At 37.9% G+C, this 15963-nt stretch overlaps 5 protein-coding genes and 1 long non-coding RNA gene across 8 annotated transcripts; 4 read left to right on the top strand and 2 right to left on the bottom strand.

Moving 5' to 3' along the window:
* Window positions 1-339: 339 nt before the first annotated feature.
* LOC17877975 (CRIB domain-containing protein RIC7) lies at window positions 340-1433 on the top strand. Of its 2 annotated transcripts, none has more exons than XM_006285621.2 (3): window positions 340-426; window positions 695-807; window positions 905-1433. In XM_006285621.2, exons 1-3 carry the CDS (start codon window positions 354-356, stop codon window positions 1340-1342), a joined length of 624 nt encoding a protein of 207 aa, XP_006285683.1. In that variant the 5' UTR covers window positions 340-353; the 3' UTR covers window positions 1343-1433. The 2 variants fall into 2 exon arrangements, with proteins under 2 accessions (XP_006285683.1, XP_023635243.1); XM_023779475.1 differs by having other exon boundaries at window positions 354-426; window positions 701-807.
* On the bottom strand, window positions 1396-2927 carry LOC17879282 (piriformospora indica-insensitive protein 2). Its single transcript, XM_006285370.2, has one exon. It carries the CDS (start codon window positions 2925-2927, stop codon window positions 1563-1565), a length of 1365 nt encoding a protein of 454 aa, XP_006285432.1. The 3' UTR covers window positions 1396-1562.
* A 910-nt stretch (window positions 2928-3837) lies between these two features.
* LOC111829718 lies at window positions 3838-5204 on the top strand. The gene is made up of 3 exons (XR_002833077.1): window positions 3838-3907; window positions 4586-4647; window positions 4906-5204. It is a non-coding gene; the product is annotated as an uncharacterized LOC111829718 (long non-coding RNA).
* A 657-nt stretch (window positions 5205-5861) lies between these two features.
* On the top strand, window positions 5862-8740 carry LOC17880169 (long-chain-alcohol oxidase FAO4B). Its single transcript, XM_006283120.2, has 4 exons — window positions 5862-6231; window positions 6410-6685; window positions 6763-8186; window positions 8276-8740. The coding sequence occupies exons 1-4, from the start codon at window positions 6007-6009 to the stop codon at window positions 8613-8615; spliced, it is 2265 nt and encodes a 754-aa protein (XP_006283182.1). The 5' UTR covers window positions 5862-6006; the 3' UTR covers window positions 8616-8740.
* A 1042-nt stretch (window positions 8741-9782) lies between these two features.
* Window positions 9783-11522, top strand: LOC17879005 (magnesium transporter MRS2-6, mitochondrial). Of its 2 annotated transcripts, none has more exons than XM_023779856.1 (4): window positions 9783-10164; window positions 10245-10579; window positions 10734-10988; window positions 11064-11522. In XM_023779856.1, the coding sequence occupies exons 1-4, from the start codon at window positions 9894-9896 to the stop codon at window positions 11340-11342; spliced, it is 1140 nt and encodes a 379-aa protein (XP_023635624.1). In that variant the 5' UTR covers window positions 9783-9893; the 3' UTR covers window positions 11343-11522. The 2 variants fall into 2 exon arrangements, with proteins under 2 accessions (XP_023635624.1, XP_006285523.1); XM_006285461.2 differs by having other exon boundaries at window positions 10245-10654.
* Window positions 11523-11593: 71 nt separating this feature from the next.
* LOC17877998 (thioredoxin-like fold domain-containing protein MRL7, chloroplastic) lies at window positions 11594-13292 on the bottom strand. The gene is made up of 4 exons (XM_006284001.2): window positions 12547-13292; window positions 12234-12318; window positions 11947-12058; window positions 11594-11859 (listed from the first exon to the last, which is right to left on the bottom strand). The coding sequence occupies exons 1-4, from the start codon at window positions 13269-13271 to the stop codon at window positions 11756-11758; spliced, it is 1026 nt and encodes a 341-aa protein (XP_006284063.1). The 5' UTR covers window positions 13272-13292; the 3' UTR covers window positions 11594-11755.
* Window positions 13293-15963: the final 2671 nt, after the last annotated feature.

Here is a 15963-nt window from a genome sequence, read left to right as displayed (position 1 = left end):
TTTCGGATACAAGAACCTGAAAGAAACATGCATGATCATGAAACTTTCAAGATGAACTTTGGTTATTTTCTCAAGAAAGCTATGGACTCTTGAGCTAACTATACGATTATCTTTTCCATTTTTTTCATTATCCCTTCGATTTTTAAGAGTTTTATGATTTCACAAATCTCTGTAAATACATTTTTGTAGTTTAAAAAAAAAAAAAAACTGGTTTTACAAAGCTAAGAAATTTTGGATATTGTTTATTACATGAGCATTGCTTTCCCGGTCTTTTCATCGTCCATCCGTTTTATAGAAATAAAACAAAAACTAGCGTAGGATAGAGATTTGTTTTCCACAAAGAGAAGAGATCTATGCAACTCGCAATGTCAAGTACCAAGATGAAAAGCCTCTTGAAAGGGCTCCGATACATATCTCAAGTGTTTGGTGAGTTTTTATTCTTCTTTCCTTCCTTTTTGTTTTAATAGTCTCTTGAATGTGAACCTATGAGACAACTTACTCTACATGTTGATGGATTTACATAGAAAATAATAAGATATATATATAATTAAGAAGAGATGGACTCTATATGTGAAATTCCAAATTCTGGTGATCCTTAGATAGAATCATATAACTAATGTAATTGTATCATTTGTAAGATGAATGAAGAAGGAACAGTAAAAGGTTTTGATGTATGTTGGTTTTGATATTTCAGCAATAGAAGGTGATAAGGAACAAGAGATGCAAATTGGAAATCCAACGGACGTAAAGCATGTTGCCCACATTGGTTGGGATGGACCGTCTGATAATGCCACTGCACCTAGCTGGGTACTACTCTGTTCCTAGACTTGTAGTCCTATATTATACATTAACTTTCATCATGCGTTTTTAAATTTTAATGCTATGTTATAAAATCTTTGGTAAGATGAACGATTTCAAGAGTTCTCCGGGGATGGAAACAAGTCAAGGATTTGGAGAAGACGACTCCTCGGTGAAATGTCAATCAGAGTACGGTGGTCAGTCCAGAGATTTACCAAAACTACCAAAATCCACAAGAAAATCATCGTCAGAGAAAGGTTCTCCTACGAAAGAGAGATCAGACAAGACCAAGCGTCGGACTTCAAACAAAGGCACATCATCGTCTAGGAGAAATAAGGAGGAAGACACTTCTTGGTCACAACAAAGTGCTGGATTACCGGAGATGCCAAAGAAGTCAAAGAGGAAGAAAGCTAAAGAAGGTGGTAATGGAGGGTCATCGAGATCATCTCGAAGATCAGAAGCCGATAAAATGTCGGATTATATGTCTGATACTGGTTCCATTAGATCTATGCCTCAATTTGAAGATGACAGAAACGGGTTTTGATTTCCCTTTTTTCATGAAAGAACAAATTTAAGTTTTGTAATAGTAAAGAAATGTTATAAAAACTGTTGAAGATAATCCAAAGTAAATTCATTACCAGAAAACTAATATGTACTTACAACCAAAAATTAAAACTTTTCCCCGCTAATCAAAAAGGTCAAAAGCATAAGAAATGTTAAAACTTTTCCTCTAATAATATGTTCTTTCTTCGCTGTATTTTTCTTTACTGTTTCATTGAGATGTAAAGAGCCAATAAAGCCGCCGGGAAGCAAACGAACGTGAAAACCCTTGTCGCCGATGAAGAGAGAGCTGGTCCGGCGAGAGGAGGATCGGACCTTTTGCTGTAGTGGAGACTTGGATTCCCGCTCAATTTGAGTTTTCTCCCGATTCTATCTCTGAAACTATCGGAGAATGGAACATATCCGATGAGATTGTTGTTCTCAAGGTTGATTTCTCGGGCAAAATCCAAACGTCCGAACTCCTCAGGGATTTGTCCGTCGAGATTGTTGTTGTCGAGCGCCAGAAAGCACAGATTTTTAAGACTCGACGCCATTGAAGCTGGGATGTTGCCTTGAAGACCCATCCTGGAGAACCCGATTCCAGATATATCCTTGAGATTCTTCCAAATCTCCGGTATACGCCCACCGAGCTTGTTCCCACTCAGATGAACCTCTCTCAGTCTGGGCATCTCCGCTAGAAACAGAGGAACGCCAAAGTTCCCAAAACGGTTATAACTGAAGTCCAAAAAGACGAGCTTTTTTAGTTTCCCGACGTCGGAAGGGATCTCTCCGGTGAACTCGTTGAAGCTGAGATCTAGCTTGAGAAGCTCTGTCAAATCACCAATAGAATCAGGGGCTTTTCCGTTGAGAAAGTTATGGCTAAAGTCTAGAACTTTAAGGTTCTTCAGACGTGACGTTGCGTTCGGCGGGATACCACCGCTCAAGCTGTTTCTGGAGAGTGTAACCTCCTCTAGACTGACTAAATCGCCGATCCGACCCGGAATTGACCCGTGAAACCCGTTTCCGGTGAGAACCAATCTTCTCAACTTGGTGAAATTACCGATCATGACACTAATCTCGCCGACAAGAGATGGGTTATCGATGAACACTAGCTCCTCGAGAACAGAGCCGAAATCCTCTGGGATCGTTTCCGGTAACGAGACACGAGCTCCGGTGAAGCATTTGTAGAAAAAGAGCTTCCGAAGGTGTTTGAAAGAAGTGAAGAGGAGAGGATCGAGTGTGGAGTTGGAAGAGCAAGGAGGGTTTTGCGTGTAGTCAGAGACGTAACCCAAGTGGAACTCGGTGACGTGGACGGACGTCGCGACGCCGTTCTGAGAAGCGAAGAGGTAATCGCAAACGACGCCTTCAGGTGGTGAAGCGCAGAGGTCGTCGGAGAAGATGGTACGCCACGAGATGGCTGAGTTGACTGAGTCAAGAACTCGGTAGACCGCTTCTTGCTCCGACGGGTCTAGAGCGAGTTGAGGCGAAGAGCTGTCGTCGTCGTCTTCGTTCTGCTGGGTGGTGATGATTGTAGCGGTGAAGAGAAAGAAGAGGAGAAGAAGAGAGAGGGTAGTACGTGAAGACGCCATGAAAGCACAGAGAAAGCAAAAAAAAAAAGCAGCTTTTTTTTTTGGATTTGGATTTGTTTGGTTTTGGGTTTGTTGCTAACGAGCGATACGTACCTTTTTATGGGTTCATGCTTCGTAATGTCTGTTTCTATAAAATTACATAGTTACCCCTAGTCGAAAACCAAATGATAGTTAACGAGGCTATTAATTTTTATGAAGAAACCAAATACTTTTTCTTTTAACTTTGCCAGGTTAAAAACATCATAATCTTACCAATTTGTGTAGTCTGTTTTCACTATTCACATTCCTTTTTTCTCCAAGTAATTAGTGAAAATGAAAAAGATTCGTTGTGAAAAAAGAAAAATATAGAGGGTAAGAAAGTAATAAAGAGGAAACGGTACAAAGGTTCACGTTCCGTGGGTAAAAAAAAACTTGAGAAAAAAGGTAAAGGAAAAAAAGCATGTATGTTGGGACCATTCCATAACCGGACGAGACGAAATTTGGAGAGAGAGAGAGAAGACGACACCATTTCGATTTTTAAGGCACATTGACCAAAACCACCCCTTTACTTTTATGTTTCACTATATATCTTAACTTGATCGTCAAACTTCAAAGATGCCTTTCATTTTTATCAAAATTACAGAATGTGCTACCAACAAATGAAAAATTCATATTACCATTTTAACATTTTTTGTTTGTCACTTCCCAAGGTCCAAAATTTAATTCATTTTAAAATATTAATCACAAAAACAAATGAATGAATATTTAGGAACACACATTTACCCAAGGGATGTTTGTAAAAAAGTGGAATACAAAGGAAGAAGAAGAAAAAAAGACAAAAAAGCTGAAATGTAAAGTAAACAACAGAGAGAGACAGAGGAGGGAAGGGGGGGGGGGCAAACGGCGGAGAGAGACGACAAGGACGGGGCCGTAGCCGCCGAAGGGAACAGTTGTTTAATGGTTCGTACGAAAGCGACGGCTAAAGGAAGTCATCCAATGAGGTAATGACACATGTAACTCTCTCACCGGAAACGGTACAGCTCTCTCTCTCTCTCTCACGCATGCCTTTTCTATTTCCGGTTCCTCTGCCCTCCGCTGTCCCCACTGTCTCCAGTGTTTTCAGACCCCTTCCTCTTTCCTTTTTACTACTTTTGTTGTTTTTCTTTTCTTTTTTTTTATAGCTGTCGCTGTTTAAATTCTTTGTACGACAAAAATTGTACAATTGCTACCTTTTGCAGTTGTTCTCCTTCGTCCTCGTTGTTTTCCCACAAGTAATGAAACCATTTTCTTTTTGATTTTGTTATAAGTATTTCGGATTTTTATTTTATACGTTTTCGATAAATGGGTCCGTCCTATAGACTTCTATAACCGGTGAAAAAATAATAATAATATTACTAACAATTAGTGCAAAAAAGGATAGAGAAAGCCAATATGGGTCGAGATATATCATGCAGGCCCATTATGATTTTTTTTTTATCTCGAGCCCGTAATAAGAAAACCTCGTCCACTCTAAAAACCTATTTCTTTTGTAAATTACTAAATGGTGTGACCGTCTCGACTCTATATAAATATTTTAGGATTTGAGATTTCCTAAATTTTAACCTTCTTTTTCAGCTACGTAGGCGCTCTTGACTCGTGTGATCCATCCCCTGACCCTGAGTTTGTTGTTATGGCTGCAGAAACTGAGACGCTTCATCTACCCTTACTTTCTGATGATGATGACCATGATGCCTATGATGAGGTTTGATTTCTTCTCTCTTTGTTTTAGTCATTTTTTAGATGCCAGTTCTTAACCATGTCATTGTGGATCGTTATTTAGGTCTCACTAAGGATCGGAGACTCATATTTATTTTGTGTTTTAATTAGTCTTATCCTGCTAATAACTAATGATCAAGTCATGCATATGGTTCACTGAACTCTTATTCCATGCATACTTAGAAAGCAAATAATTACTGGATGGTTTGGTTTGTAACCCTATACGGCTGTACATAAACTGCAGGAGAGGGAGAACATTCACGACACTGAATACCACGTGAATAAAATTAAGAAACTGAAACTGCTGGGGAAACTGTTGACGGTAACTACGGCTTGTGTACTTCAATGGGGTTGTTGGTCGATGGTCAGCCTCTGTGGATTGTGGCGATTGGGGTTTGCGTTTACATCCTTGCCAACACTGCGGTAGACTGGTGGACGGCTCAAAAAATTAAGAGGCTATGATTTTCATTGGCATCGTACTTAATTTTATTGGGTTTTGTTTTCGATATTAAGATAGTGAGTTCTTATTCTGGAAGTTTTTAGCCTAACGTCTTATAATGACCTAGTGGTAATTACCAATTTCAATGGTTATGACTTATGAAGTGATTTAAAAGCGACACACAACAAGTTTGGTCGATGGACCTGATTTTAAAAGTTGAAAGCAATGATATACACAGAAAACAAACAACTAGGACAGCTTGTTTCGTGGTTGTGCTGTTTACATTTGTTAAAAGTCACAACAATAATACACTGTCACAAGACTCCTCTGGGGAACGGTAGAGTATTCTTGGGCATACCAAAACATTTATTATTTACAAATAGATCTAATATTTTAATACCTTTTTTGTTTTCATCTTTTTTCTTCGTTTTTTTAGCAATTATTGGGTTTTCATAGAATCACAATATTTAAAGGATAAGATTATAGAATCACATTCGAATTTGAAAACAATATTATCTTAAACAAACAGAAATTGTTGAATTCCTTTAAAATTAATACTACTAATATTTCATACATAACAAAAAAAAATAAAACTCGAAAACTAAAAGGCTTTTTAATGTTTGGGAGTAAAGACAAAAAGAAAAATATGATAAAAACACAAAGAGTCAAAGACTTCCGAGAAAAGCAGTGAAAAAATGAAAAAAAAACTTTTCAATATATGTCAAATTCTGACTCAAAGACAAAGATCTAATCAGGTGAGTTGAAACAAAAACCAAAATAAGGTAGAAGACTTCGTGATAAGACTTGTCTGATCTCTTAAACAAGGCTGATTCTCTCCAAATCTAAAACCAATCATTACTACTTTCAATTCCTCCCCAAAATAAGTTGGTGGTAGACAAAATAAACATGGAGGAAGATAGACGAACAAGAAGAAGAAACAGTGGAGGACATCCTCTGTTGAGATCTAAGAAGAGAGAAGAAGAACAAGTTGGCTACTACAACCATGGCTTCTCACCCTCTCAGATTCATTCTCTCGCCGCCATCTGTCAAACTCTCCTCCCTCCGTCCGACCAACAGTCTTTTGATTCCTTCAACGTAGCTTCCTCTACTCAGCCACCATTCACTGACGAGGTTCTCTCTCTCTCTTTCTATATCCTCTGTTTTTAAGTCAATCAAGATCTTGCTCTGGTTATAGATACTACTTGCGTTGGACTATGTTGCTGTTGTTGTTGTTGTTGTTGTTGTTGTTGTTTTGTTTTGATTGAAAGACCAAATTTTGTTGTTGTTGTTTTGTTTGGATATTCTCTAGGTGGCAGAGATGATTGTGAAAAACGGACGATCAGAAGCAGTAAAGGTTTTGAGAATCATACTGATGATTTTGTCATTTAGATTTGGAACTTTATTGCTCTGTGGCTCTCTCTGTCTTGACAAGAGTTGGCCTTTTGTCCTTAAATTCTCTGAACTTCCATTAGATAGAAGAGAAGAGATCTTGAGGAAATGGTCGAGAAAAAGTGGATTCCTTCTTCCGTTTCGGATCACTTTCTTCCTTTCAAAATTCTACACCCTCTTCTACTTCTTCTCACAGGTGGGAATATATACAAACACAATAATTCAAGTTTATTTGAGTAACTTTGAATAATGAGTTTTTTTATTTGTTTACAGACAGATGAGAATCAGAAGAATCCTGCATTGGAAGCCATAGGGTATTCCTTAGACACGGCAGATGCAAGTAGCAACAAGAAGACTGAAGCAGATGAGAAGCGACGACCTCTCCAAAGAGGGATCGTTGAGACGATGCATGAGAGTGATATTACCATCACACAAACTCTAACTGAAAAAGGTGTTTATGTCGCTAAAGACGATGGTGAGAATGTGCACAGGATCAGATGTGATGCGGTTGTAGTGGGTTCTGGAAGTGGAGGAGGTGTTGCAGCTGCAAACCTTGCTAAAGCCGGATTAAAAGTCTTGGTTCTAGAGAAAGGAAACTACTTTGCAGCTCAGGATTATTCGGGTCTTGAAGGTCCTTCTATGCTTGAGTTATACGAGAAAGGCGGGTTTTTGACGAGTGTTGATGGAAAATTTATGATCTTGGCTGGTTCAGCTGTTGGAGGAGGTACAGCTATTAATTGGTCCGCATCTATAAGGACTCCAGATCATGTTTTGCAGGAATGGTCGGAAGAGAGTAAGATCAAGTTTTTTGGTAGCCAAGAATACAAGACTGCAATGGATGAAGTTACCACAAGGATTGGTGTCACGGATAAGTGTGTCAAAGACGGGTTTCAGAACCAGGTTCTTCGGAAAGGGTGCGAGAGACTAGGGTTACAGGTAGAGTCAGTTCCAAGGAACTCACATGAAGATCATTACTGTGGCTTGTGCGGGTACGGATGCAGAGCAGGAGACAAGAATGGGACAGACCAAACTTGGTTGGTTGATGCTGTAGAGAATGGTGCAGTGATCCTCACAGGAATCAAAGCTGAGAGATTTATATTAGTAGACAACACTGACAGTAGTAGCAATGAGAGACAGAAACGATGCGTGGGAGTCATTGCGAGCTCTGTTGGAGGAAAGATTGGGAAGAAGTTCATGATCGAAGCTCGAGTGACGGTTTCATCAGCTGGTTCGCTGTTGACACCGCCTTTGATGCTTTCAAGTGGGCTAAAGAACCAGAACATAGGGAGGAACCTAACGCTGCACCCGGTTTTGATGACATGGGGATACTTCCCGGAGAAAGATTCTGAGTTCTCTGGGAAAATGTACGAGGGAGGGATCATCACTTCCCTCCATCATATGAATGATGCTGAATCAGGATGCAAAGCAATACTGGAGAATCCACTGATAGGACCAGCTTCATATGCAGGGTTGAGCCCGTGGGTTTCAGGAGCAGACCTTAAGGAGCGGATGATGAAATACGCAAGAACAGCTCATTTGTTTGCTCTGGTTCGGGACATCGGCTCAGGTGAGGTTATGAAGGAAAACGAGATTACATACAGAACGACCAAAAAAGATAGGGAGAATCTACGGGCAGGGCTTCGACAAGCTTTGCGGGTTTTGATTGCAGCAGGTGCAGCTGAAGTCGGAACATATAGGTATGCTACTCACAACCTGAAACAGAGTTTAAGTACAAACTTAAAATTTATAGCAAAAGTGATATCATTTCACCCATCGGATTTCGCAGGAGTGATGGACAGAGGATTAAGTGTGAGGGAACTAGTAGAGAAGCCATAGAAGAGTTTCTAGACGAAGTTGATGCAGTTGGTGGAGTGAGCACAAAAGGAGAATACTGGACGACATACTTCTCAGCCCACCAGATGAGTAGCTGCAGGATGGGAGCCACTGCGGAGGAAGGTGCGTTGGATGAGAACGGTGAGAGCTTTGAAGCAGAGGGACTGTTTGTTTGTGATGGAAGTGTATTGCCTTCAGCTGTTGGAGTAAACCCAATGATCACCATTCAGTCTACTGCGTACTGCATCTCCACAAGGATAGTTGACTCACTGCAAAGCAAAGATAAAGTATAGAGAGAAAATAGAAAGGAAGAACTAAAAAAACCATTTCAGTTCCACTAATAAAGAATTCATATTCTGATTCGTAAAAATTCATGTCGAGTTTTTTTCCTTGCAGTATACATTTCTGTTATTGAACATTTCTGATGCCGTGATAGCCAATTTCTGCAGCTACACCACATACATAGTTTAGGTAAGCCTTGATAGCATCCACCTAGGAATAAAGTAAACAAATGCTCTTCAAGCATTATTATCTTTACCAAGATTAAAAAATGTAAGCAAATAATATATGCACCAAGATCAAGAAATGTTAAGTTTGTAAAAAAAAAAAAGCTTTAATTTTCACAATATGAGTCTGTAAGAGGATCAAGTAATTATCTATACTATTTCCTTTATATTTCCTTAGTGGCGAGAAAATATGTAAAACGAAAAGAATGTAAAGTTTATTTCTTGTTGCACAAGAGAAAAAGTAAAAATTAATTTCTTAACATTTTGTCCAAAAAATGTAAAGTTAATAAATACAGAAGATTACGTGACGAAACTACTTTAATGAAAAAGGGAAGATACATATGCATTTTCCTTATTCACATACAAAGGGCTGTCTATAAATATAATTTGATAAGTCTAATTTAACGAAGCAAGTAAAACATAATTAAACAAAAAACAATCTCGTCAAGATGTATGACAGTAGCGTTGGTGCCTATGTCGTAGGCGGCGTCGTCATCTTCTTCGTCGTCGTGGTGGCCTTTCTGGCGTGCTGGTGGCGAGAGATTCGTAATCATTTTAGAGACAAGTACTAGTGGTGTTCGCGGTTCTGCTAGCTCTTACAATGTGTCTGCCTTTGTTTTACTATGATTTTTCTTAATGTTTCATTGGTTTTTTTCAATTAATAAACAATCTTTAACCAATTTTAATTTATATCTATCGTTTGTGTTTGGTTTTTACATTCCGTTTGTGTTTGGAGGATATAATAAAGTAATAAACTCTACAAAGTACAAGATCTTGAAGATCTACGAGAGTTTATAATTATCTTTTTGTTAAAAGAATCTAAATAACTCTACATCAAAAAAAAAATCTGACTAAATTTTAAAGTCAAATCTCATTATTATTAAGTCTATATAAGTGTAACATCAAATAACACTTTACTAAACCCTAGATGCACAACACACGCATGGCCGAAACTGAAACGACACACACTATCGAAACCCTACTCCGGTACATCGGAAAAGAAGAAAGCCGAGAAGAAGTGGCAGAGCTCGAGGATCAGATCTCTAACCTGCCACGGAGAAGTCGATGGCGTCGAGCAACCGCCACGGGAAGAAGGGTTCGGCTGTGAAGATGACTAGGATGTTTTCATCTCTACCGCCTCCTCCGCCTATTGATTTAAGCGAAGGAGGGGCGGGGAAGTCGAAGAAGAAAAGGAGGGGAGTTTCACTGTTGATGAGGTTTGATCGGACTGGAGCCACGGAAGTGGTGGGATGTGACAAGAGCACCATCATCAAACGTGCTTCCGTATCGGCCAAGGATCTGAGAACTGCTTTCTCTCACTCTTCTAAAATTATCGGTACACGTTCTGACCTAGTTTGTTTTTTTTGTTTTGTTTTTCAAAACAGACAATAAAAAATCCAATGTTTTGGTTTGCAGCGAGAGAGAAAGCTATTGTCCTCAATCTAGAGGTCATAAAGGCAATAGTTACCGCAGAAGAAGTTCTGTTACTGGAACCTCTCCGTCCTGAAGTTCTTACACTAAGTGAACGACTCAAGCAACACTTTCCTCAGAGGAAATGTCTAGCGCAAGCTTCTGCTAATGTGCAATCTTCTCTTGATGATCCAGAAGATGAAGAGGATTCGGAGAGTGAGCTTCCTTTTGAAATTCAGGTCTTAGAGATTGCACTCGAGGTCGTCTGCTCATTTGTTGACAGCAATGTGACCGCCCTTGAGACGCAAGCCGGATCTCTTCTTGAGGAACTAACCAAGAAGGTCAGCAACGAGAATCTTAAACAGCTACGAAGTTTAAAAACTAATCTCACATACTTGCTAGCCCGTGTACAAAAGGTAACTGTTATCTTTTCCTATGATACTATAATATGTTGTGTGATGGACGGAAACATGAAGCTGTTGTACAATTCTTTAGGTGAGAGATGAAATCGAACATTTCTTAGACGACAAGGAAGACATGGCAGACTTGTGCTTAACAAGGAAGTGGATCCAAAACCAGCACGCAGAGGCAGCATCAAATAGTGTTGTGGCCCCATCAAATCTTCAACGCCTCACATCAAACAAAAGCTCTGGCATGTTAACGGACGAAGATGACGACGGTGAGGATGTGGAGATGTTGCTGGAGGCATACTTAATACAACTGGCGGGAATGCGGAACAAACTTCTTATGGTAAGTAATAAATGCATGTACTTCTATGCTCGGTGTTGGTTAATTTGGATATTTGTTAACAAAACAGAACTGCAGATGAAGGAGCACATTGACGACACGGAAGACTACGTCAAGATACTACAGAATAGTAGACGTAACGGACTGATCATCCTACTGCTGATGGTGAATATAGCCAATTTTGCAATAACTGCAGGGACATTGGTGGTCAACTTGTTCGGTATGAACATACATATTCCATTGTATAGCACACCTGACGTCTTTGGTTACTTTGTGTGGGGTGTTGCTGCTCTTTGCATTGTGCTTTTCATGGTCACCCTTGGTTACACCAAGCGGAAGAAGCTGCTTGACTTCTAGACTCCAAACTCACCATGATGATTAGATGACACATTTTCTACCAAATTTAAGAGTTGTTTTAGTCATTATAAGTTTGCTGTTTTTTGTTTTGTTCTTTTGGTTTTAGTGGTTCTTTATGAGTCAGATCTTTAAGAACAATTTTGCTATACTGATTTTCAATAAAAGAGGGTTGGCTTTTAATATTACTCTTGAAGATTTTGACTCATATTTATGCACCATTTTGCTTAGGAATCAACGTTATAAGGAAGCACTAAGAACAGAAAGATTGACTCATTATTTGGGAACTACTTTATATTGCATAGAAAAGAACATACAAGGATGTTACAAACTTACAATCTGTATGACCAAAACCTTTTATAGCTCTTTTCCTACAGTGATCTTTTGAGTGAAAACTACGCTGTTCCTGTTGCAAACTAACAGAACGGGGTTACTTTAGCCTTGTCGATCCACGAAGGTCTCTTTGCTTTATAGTAGAAATGCGCAATCATATGAACCAATTCATCCGCTGTGCGAAAGTCTGCATCAAGTTCAATACAATATGATAATCCATTGCTCAAACATGTAGCAAGAAACGAAAAACAGCTTAAGCAACGCATCTTATCACCTTTCTCCCTGTACAGAATCCGGTTTCCGCGTAAGAACAAAATTTGCGGACATTCCTTAGCTTTAAGGGCATATGCCAAATCTGTCTCAATGTTCAGGTCAATCTTAACCGCCTGTTTCATCAAACAAACATGGTTAGATTCTTGCTAGCAGAGAGCAGCTACGTCAAAAAAAGAGTTATATCAAACAGCATGTAACCACATCAATGAGACCAAAGTTCATTTGACATAGAGAATAATGCACAAGTTTTAAAGATATACTGCAAATAAGAGAAGGCTTCTAACATACCCGTGGTGGTAATCGATCTTTCGCATCCCAATAAACTTTAATCGCTTTCTCAAGCTCCTTCAATGTCTTCCAGTTATCACTAGCCCTATAAACATCCAGCAATTCATAATGATTATTCCACCTATAGTACATTATGGTCACTCTTGAGACTTTGAACTGAAAATCAAAGTTTCAGCTATATAGTTAAGAGTTCAAAATATCGTCTGGAACATGTTATAAAGTAAAAAGACAAAACTTTCATAGCTTTAATACCTTTCTACTATGCACACCAAGTGTTTGTGAAAATTCGTCAATGAAATAAACAAGCCTTTACCTTTTGTATCGCTCGAATACAAGGACAACGAGCGGGCTAGGATGAAAAGCAAAGCTTTCCCACTCCAAACAGTTGATCTCCTTGACCCAGTTATCATCAATCTCACCTTCCCAATCAATCTCAGTCCCGTCTTCTCCAACAACGTTTTTGATGGGATGTGTATCGAAATAATCCGAAGCTTTGATTCCCCATCCAACATCTGTATCTACTGGCCAATCTGGATCTTCCTCTTCCACCACCATCTCTTCTTTTTCTTCTTCTTCTTCTTCTACCTCTTCCTCCTCTTCATCAACGCCTCTGTCTTTGATGAAATCAGCCTTCTCCTTGTTCTCGAAAACTTCCGGATTCTGCTCACGTATCGTTGAGAACGTCCGCTCGAGTGAGTTTCTCACAAAATCTTCCACAGCGTCTGCTTCGCTCCGCCGGCCGCGCTTCGATTTACGCGGGACCTTTGTCGGAAACTTATCGTTCTTCCCGTCTTCAGCACTTGGCGTGGCAACTTCCTTCTTCTGACGACGGGACCGAGTTTGATTCTTGGATTCAGGATCGGGTACCGAATCAGACGACACAGCGGCGAGGCATACGGGAAGTTTCACGGTCCGTGATGATAAACTCGCCGGGAAAATCGATTGTGGACTGCGATTCACATCGGAGGAGATCAAATTCACGCCGGTGAGATGCATAAAAGCTCTTGGCGCGGAGCAAGCTACAGTGAGGAAACTCATTTCTCTCTTTTTAGCCCCAAATTCAAATGCAGAGAGTTTTGGTCGAATTGGGGTTTTTAAATCATCTATAAGGGAGACGAACCAAACGACGCCGTTTTTAACTTAATGAACTAAACCAAGTATTCGGAACAGATTCAAATTAAAACCGGAATGGTAACGCAAACCGGAAAGACAACCTTAATTTAATTCTTATAAAAAAATGAACTCTTTTCTTTTGGTAACAAGTGAAAATTTAATGTATATAATTATTTTTCTTTTGGCAGTTTTTTTGTATATGTATTCTATTTTTGAAATTGTATATGTTGACCACAAATTAAATATGTATCTTGATAAATGATAAAAGATGTAAAATTTACATACTTGCCAAGTTCAAAAAAAGAATACATATACAAAAAAACTGCCAAAAGAAACATTTACATACTTGCCAAGAACCTAAAATATAAAGTTAACATTTCTTTTCTGACCTCAAAATGTGAACTTAAAATTAAGATTTATAATTTGTGAGCAAGAAGAAGAAGAAGCAGACGACAAAAGCTAAAGCTAAATAATTTGGTTTAACGGGAACGAAGATCGATCGTCGAGATGGAGAAGATAGTGTTTGGAATGATTGTGTTAGGCTTTGTTATCTGCAGCGTGTCGGTTTGTCGTCTCGTACGTTACCTATGTGAAAACAAGTGTGAAGAACCTAATAATACTAATAATCATGATGATGGATTAGTTCGAGGTAAGTCAATTATCTAAAATGTTTTTGTTTCGAGCTCTTTGATGGAGTATATCAATTTTCTTATTAGTGACTCGATTTTTTGTTGTTTTTGTTCGGTTTGAATAATGTTTTTAGTACCATGACGACATTCTCGAGGACACAAACTTATGGACCGCACCCGAAACCCGTGAACAACAAAATAAAAAAAAACTAACTTCTTTTCTACCATCAACTATATTTTACTTATGTAAGACATTTTTTTTTTTTGGTTAAAGAGTTTAAAAAGAGTTGTTATTGGTTATGTTTCTCGTATTCATTTCTTTATCTACATTCGTATTATACACGAGCTAGGTAGGTACTATGTTCTAAACTAGGTTTGCAATCAGTTTGCCGTATTACATAGTACGATCTTTGTAGATGGGTAATAAATGTTTACGAAAATGTCATATGAAATGTGGTGAGGAGTTTTAGAATGTGTTTTTGGTAAACTCGATTGCATGCCAAACCTTTGGGCTTAGGATTCTATCTCTCACTCAGTGAATAAATGAATGGTACAGTTGGAAGTTGGAACATATGATTATTTTGTTGATCACATGGAATTCACAAATTGAAAGCATTCAGACTCGTGGACCATTTGGATAGTTCGATGCTAATGTATTGGTTTAGATTAATTAGGTTCCATGTGCATGCAAATGTAATTTGGTTTTGTGTTGTTTCTTCTAGTTTTGTTTTTTGCATAGACTATATATGCGTTTTTAATCTACTTCACTGATATAGAAGTGACAGAATTCACAATTTATCTTATCTCGATTCTTTTATATATGTTGTCTTCGTGTTGGTACTTTTTGAAACCTTTTTAATGGGACCAAAGTAAGCAATTATTATCACCGAGGAAGATTTTAACTCATAAAACTCTTCAAATACATAAATCTGTATTGGTACTTATTAATTTTTGTTGTTGTTGGTCGTCTCGTCTGCCATATGCTAATATGACAGATTCATGATTGCATGTTAAAGATTGAATAGGAATTTATAAAGGATGGATGATGGGATTTAACCATATATTGAACTTCAAAGATGGAAGTTGATATTTCATATTTCACAAAATGACAGCTAGCTTATACACAATTTCTTTTTTTTTTTGTTCTTAACCTGTAAAAATATAGTCATAAACCATAATGTCCAACTATTTTCACCTAAACATCTACCTAACAAGAGTCAATACTCCCTAGATTACAAAGTCTCTGTCCACACACATTTATAATAATAAAAAATAAACAAAATTAACCAATCTATTTTAAATTCATTTTTTTTTGTTGTTGGTCGGATTTTAAAATTCATTTCTTAATGTTAATGGTAGAGTATAAGATATATAGTACAAATGGAACATCTATGTTTTTTTAGATAATAAAATCTAATAAAAAAAGAATTCACAGGAGAATATATTATTAATTTCCCATGCTCCATCATTTTTTCTTGTTGCCATTTCAAAATGTCCATGCTCCATCATTTTTCAAAACCACTTTATCGAATTTAAAATTTAGCTGACCACTATGTAAAAAATAAAAAATGAATCGAAATAATTAATGAGAGAAACAAAATAGAAAAGAAGTAATTAATGAAAACAAAAAATCAAGGGACCTCCCAAAAAGACATTTAAAAAAAAAAAACATTAAAGATGGAAACAAAAAGAAAAAGGAAGTAAATAAAAAGGTAATAAATGGCTTTTTATTTTTTATTTTATTAACTAAATAATTATAAAAACACATCTGTATCTGTCTCTCATGTCTCGTGTTCCTGAGAGCTTCTAAAAAAATTCCATCTGCTGTTTTTATTCGCTCTGCACTTATTCTTCTTCTTCTTCACATTTCACACCTTTTTGTAATTTTTGGGTATTACTGAACAAAACACAAAACAAAGAGGCAAAAAAAAAAAAACTCACTCACAACGATGCATAAAGCGACAAAGGCAAAAGGCGTTTAAGAGAAA

This window comes from Capsella rubella, unplaced genomic scaffold (genome assembly GCF_000375325.1).
Source record: "Capsella rubella cultivar Monte Gargano unplaced genomic scaffold, Caprub1_0 scaffold_7, whole genome shotgun sequence".
NCBI classification, from domain to species: Eukaryota; Viridiplantae; Streptophyta; class Magnoliopsida; order Brassicales; family Brassicaceae; genus Capsella; species Capsella rubella.
The sequence above is the reverse complement of the archived record's forward strand: the minus strand, read 5'-3'. Positions and strand labels throughout refer to the sequence as shown.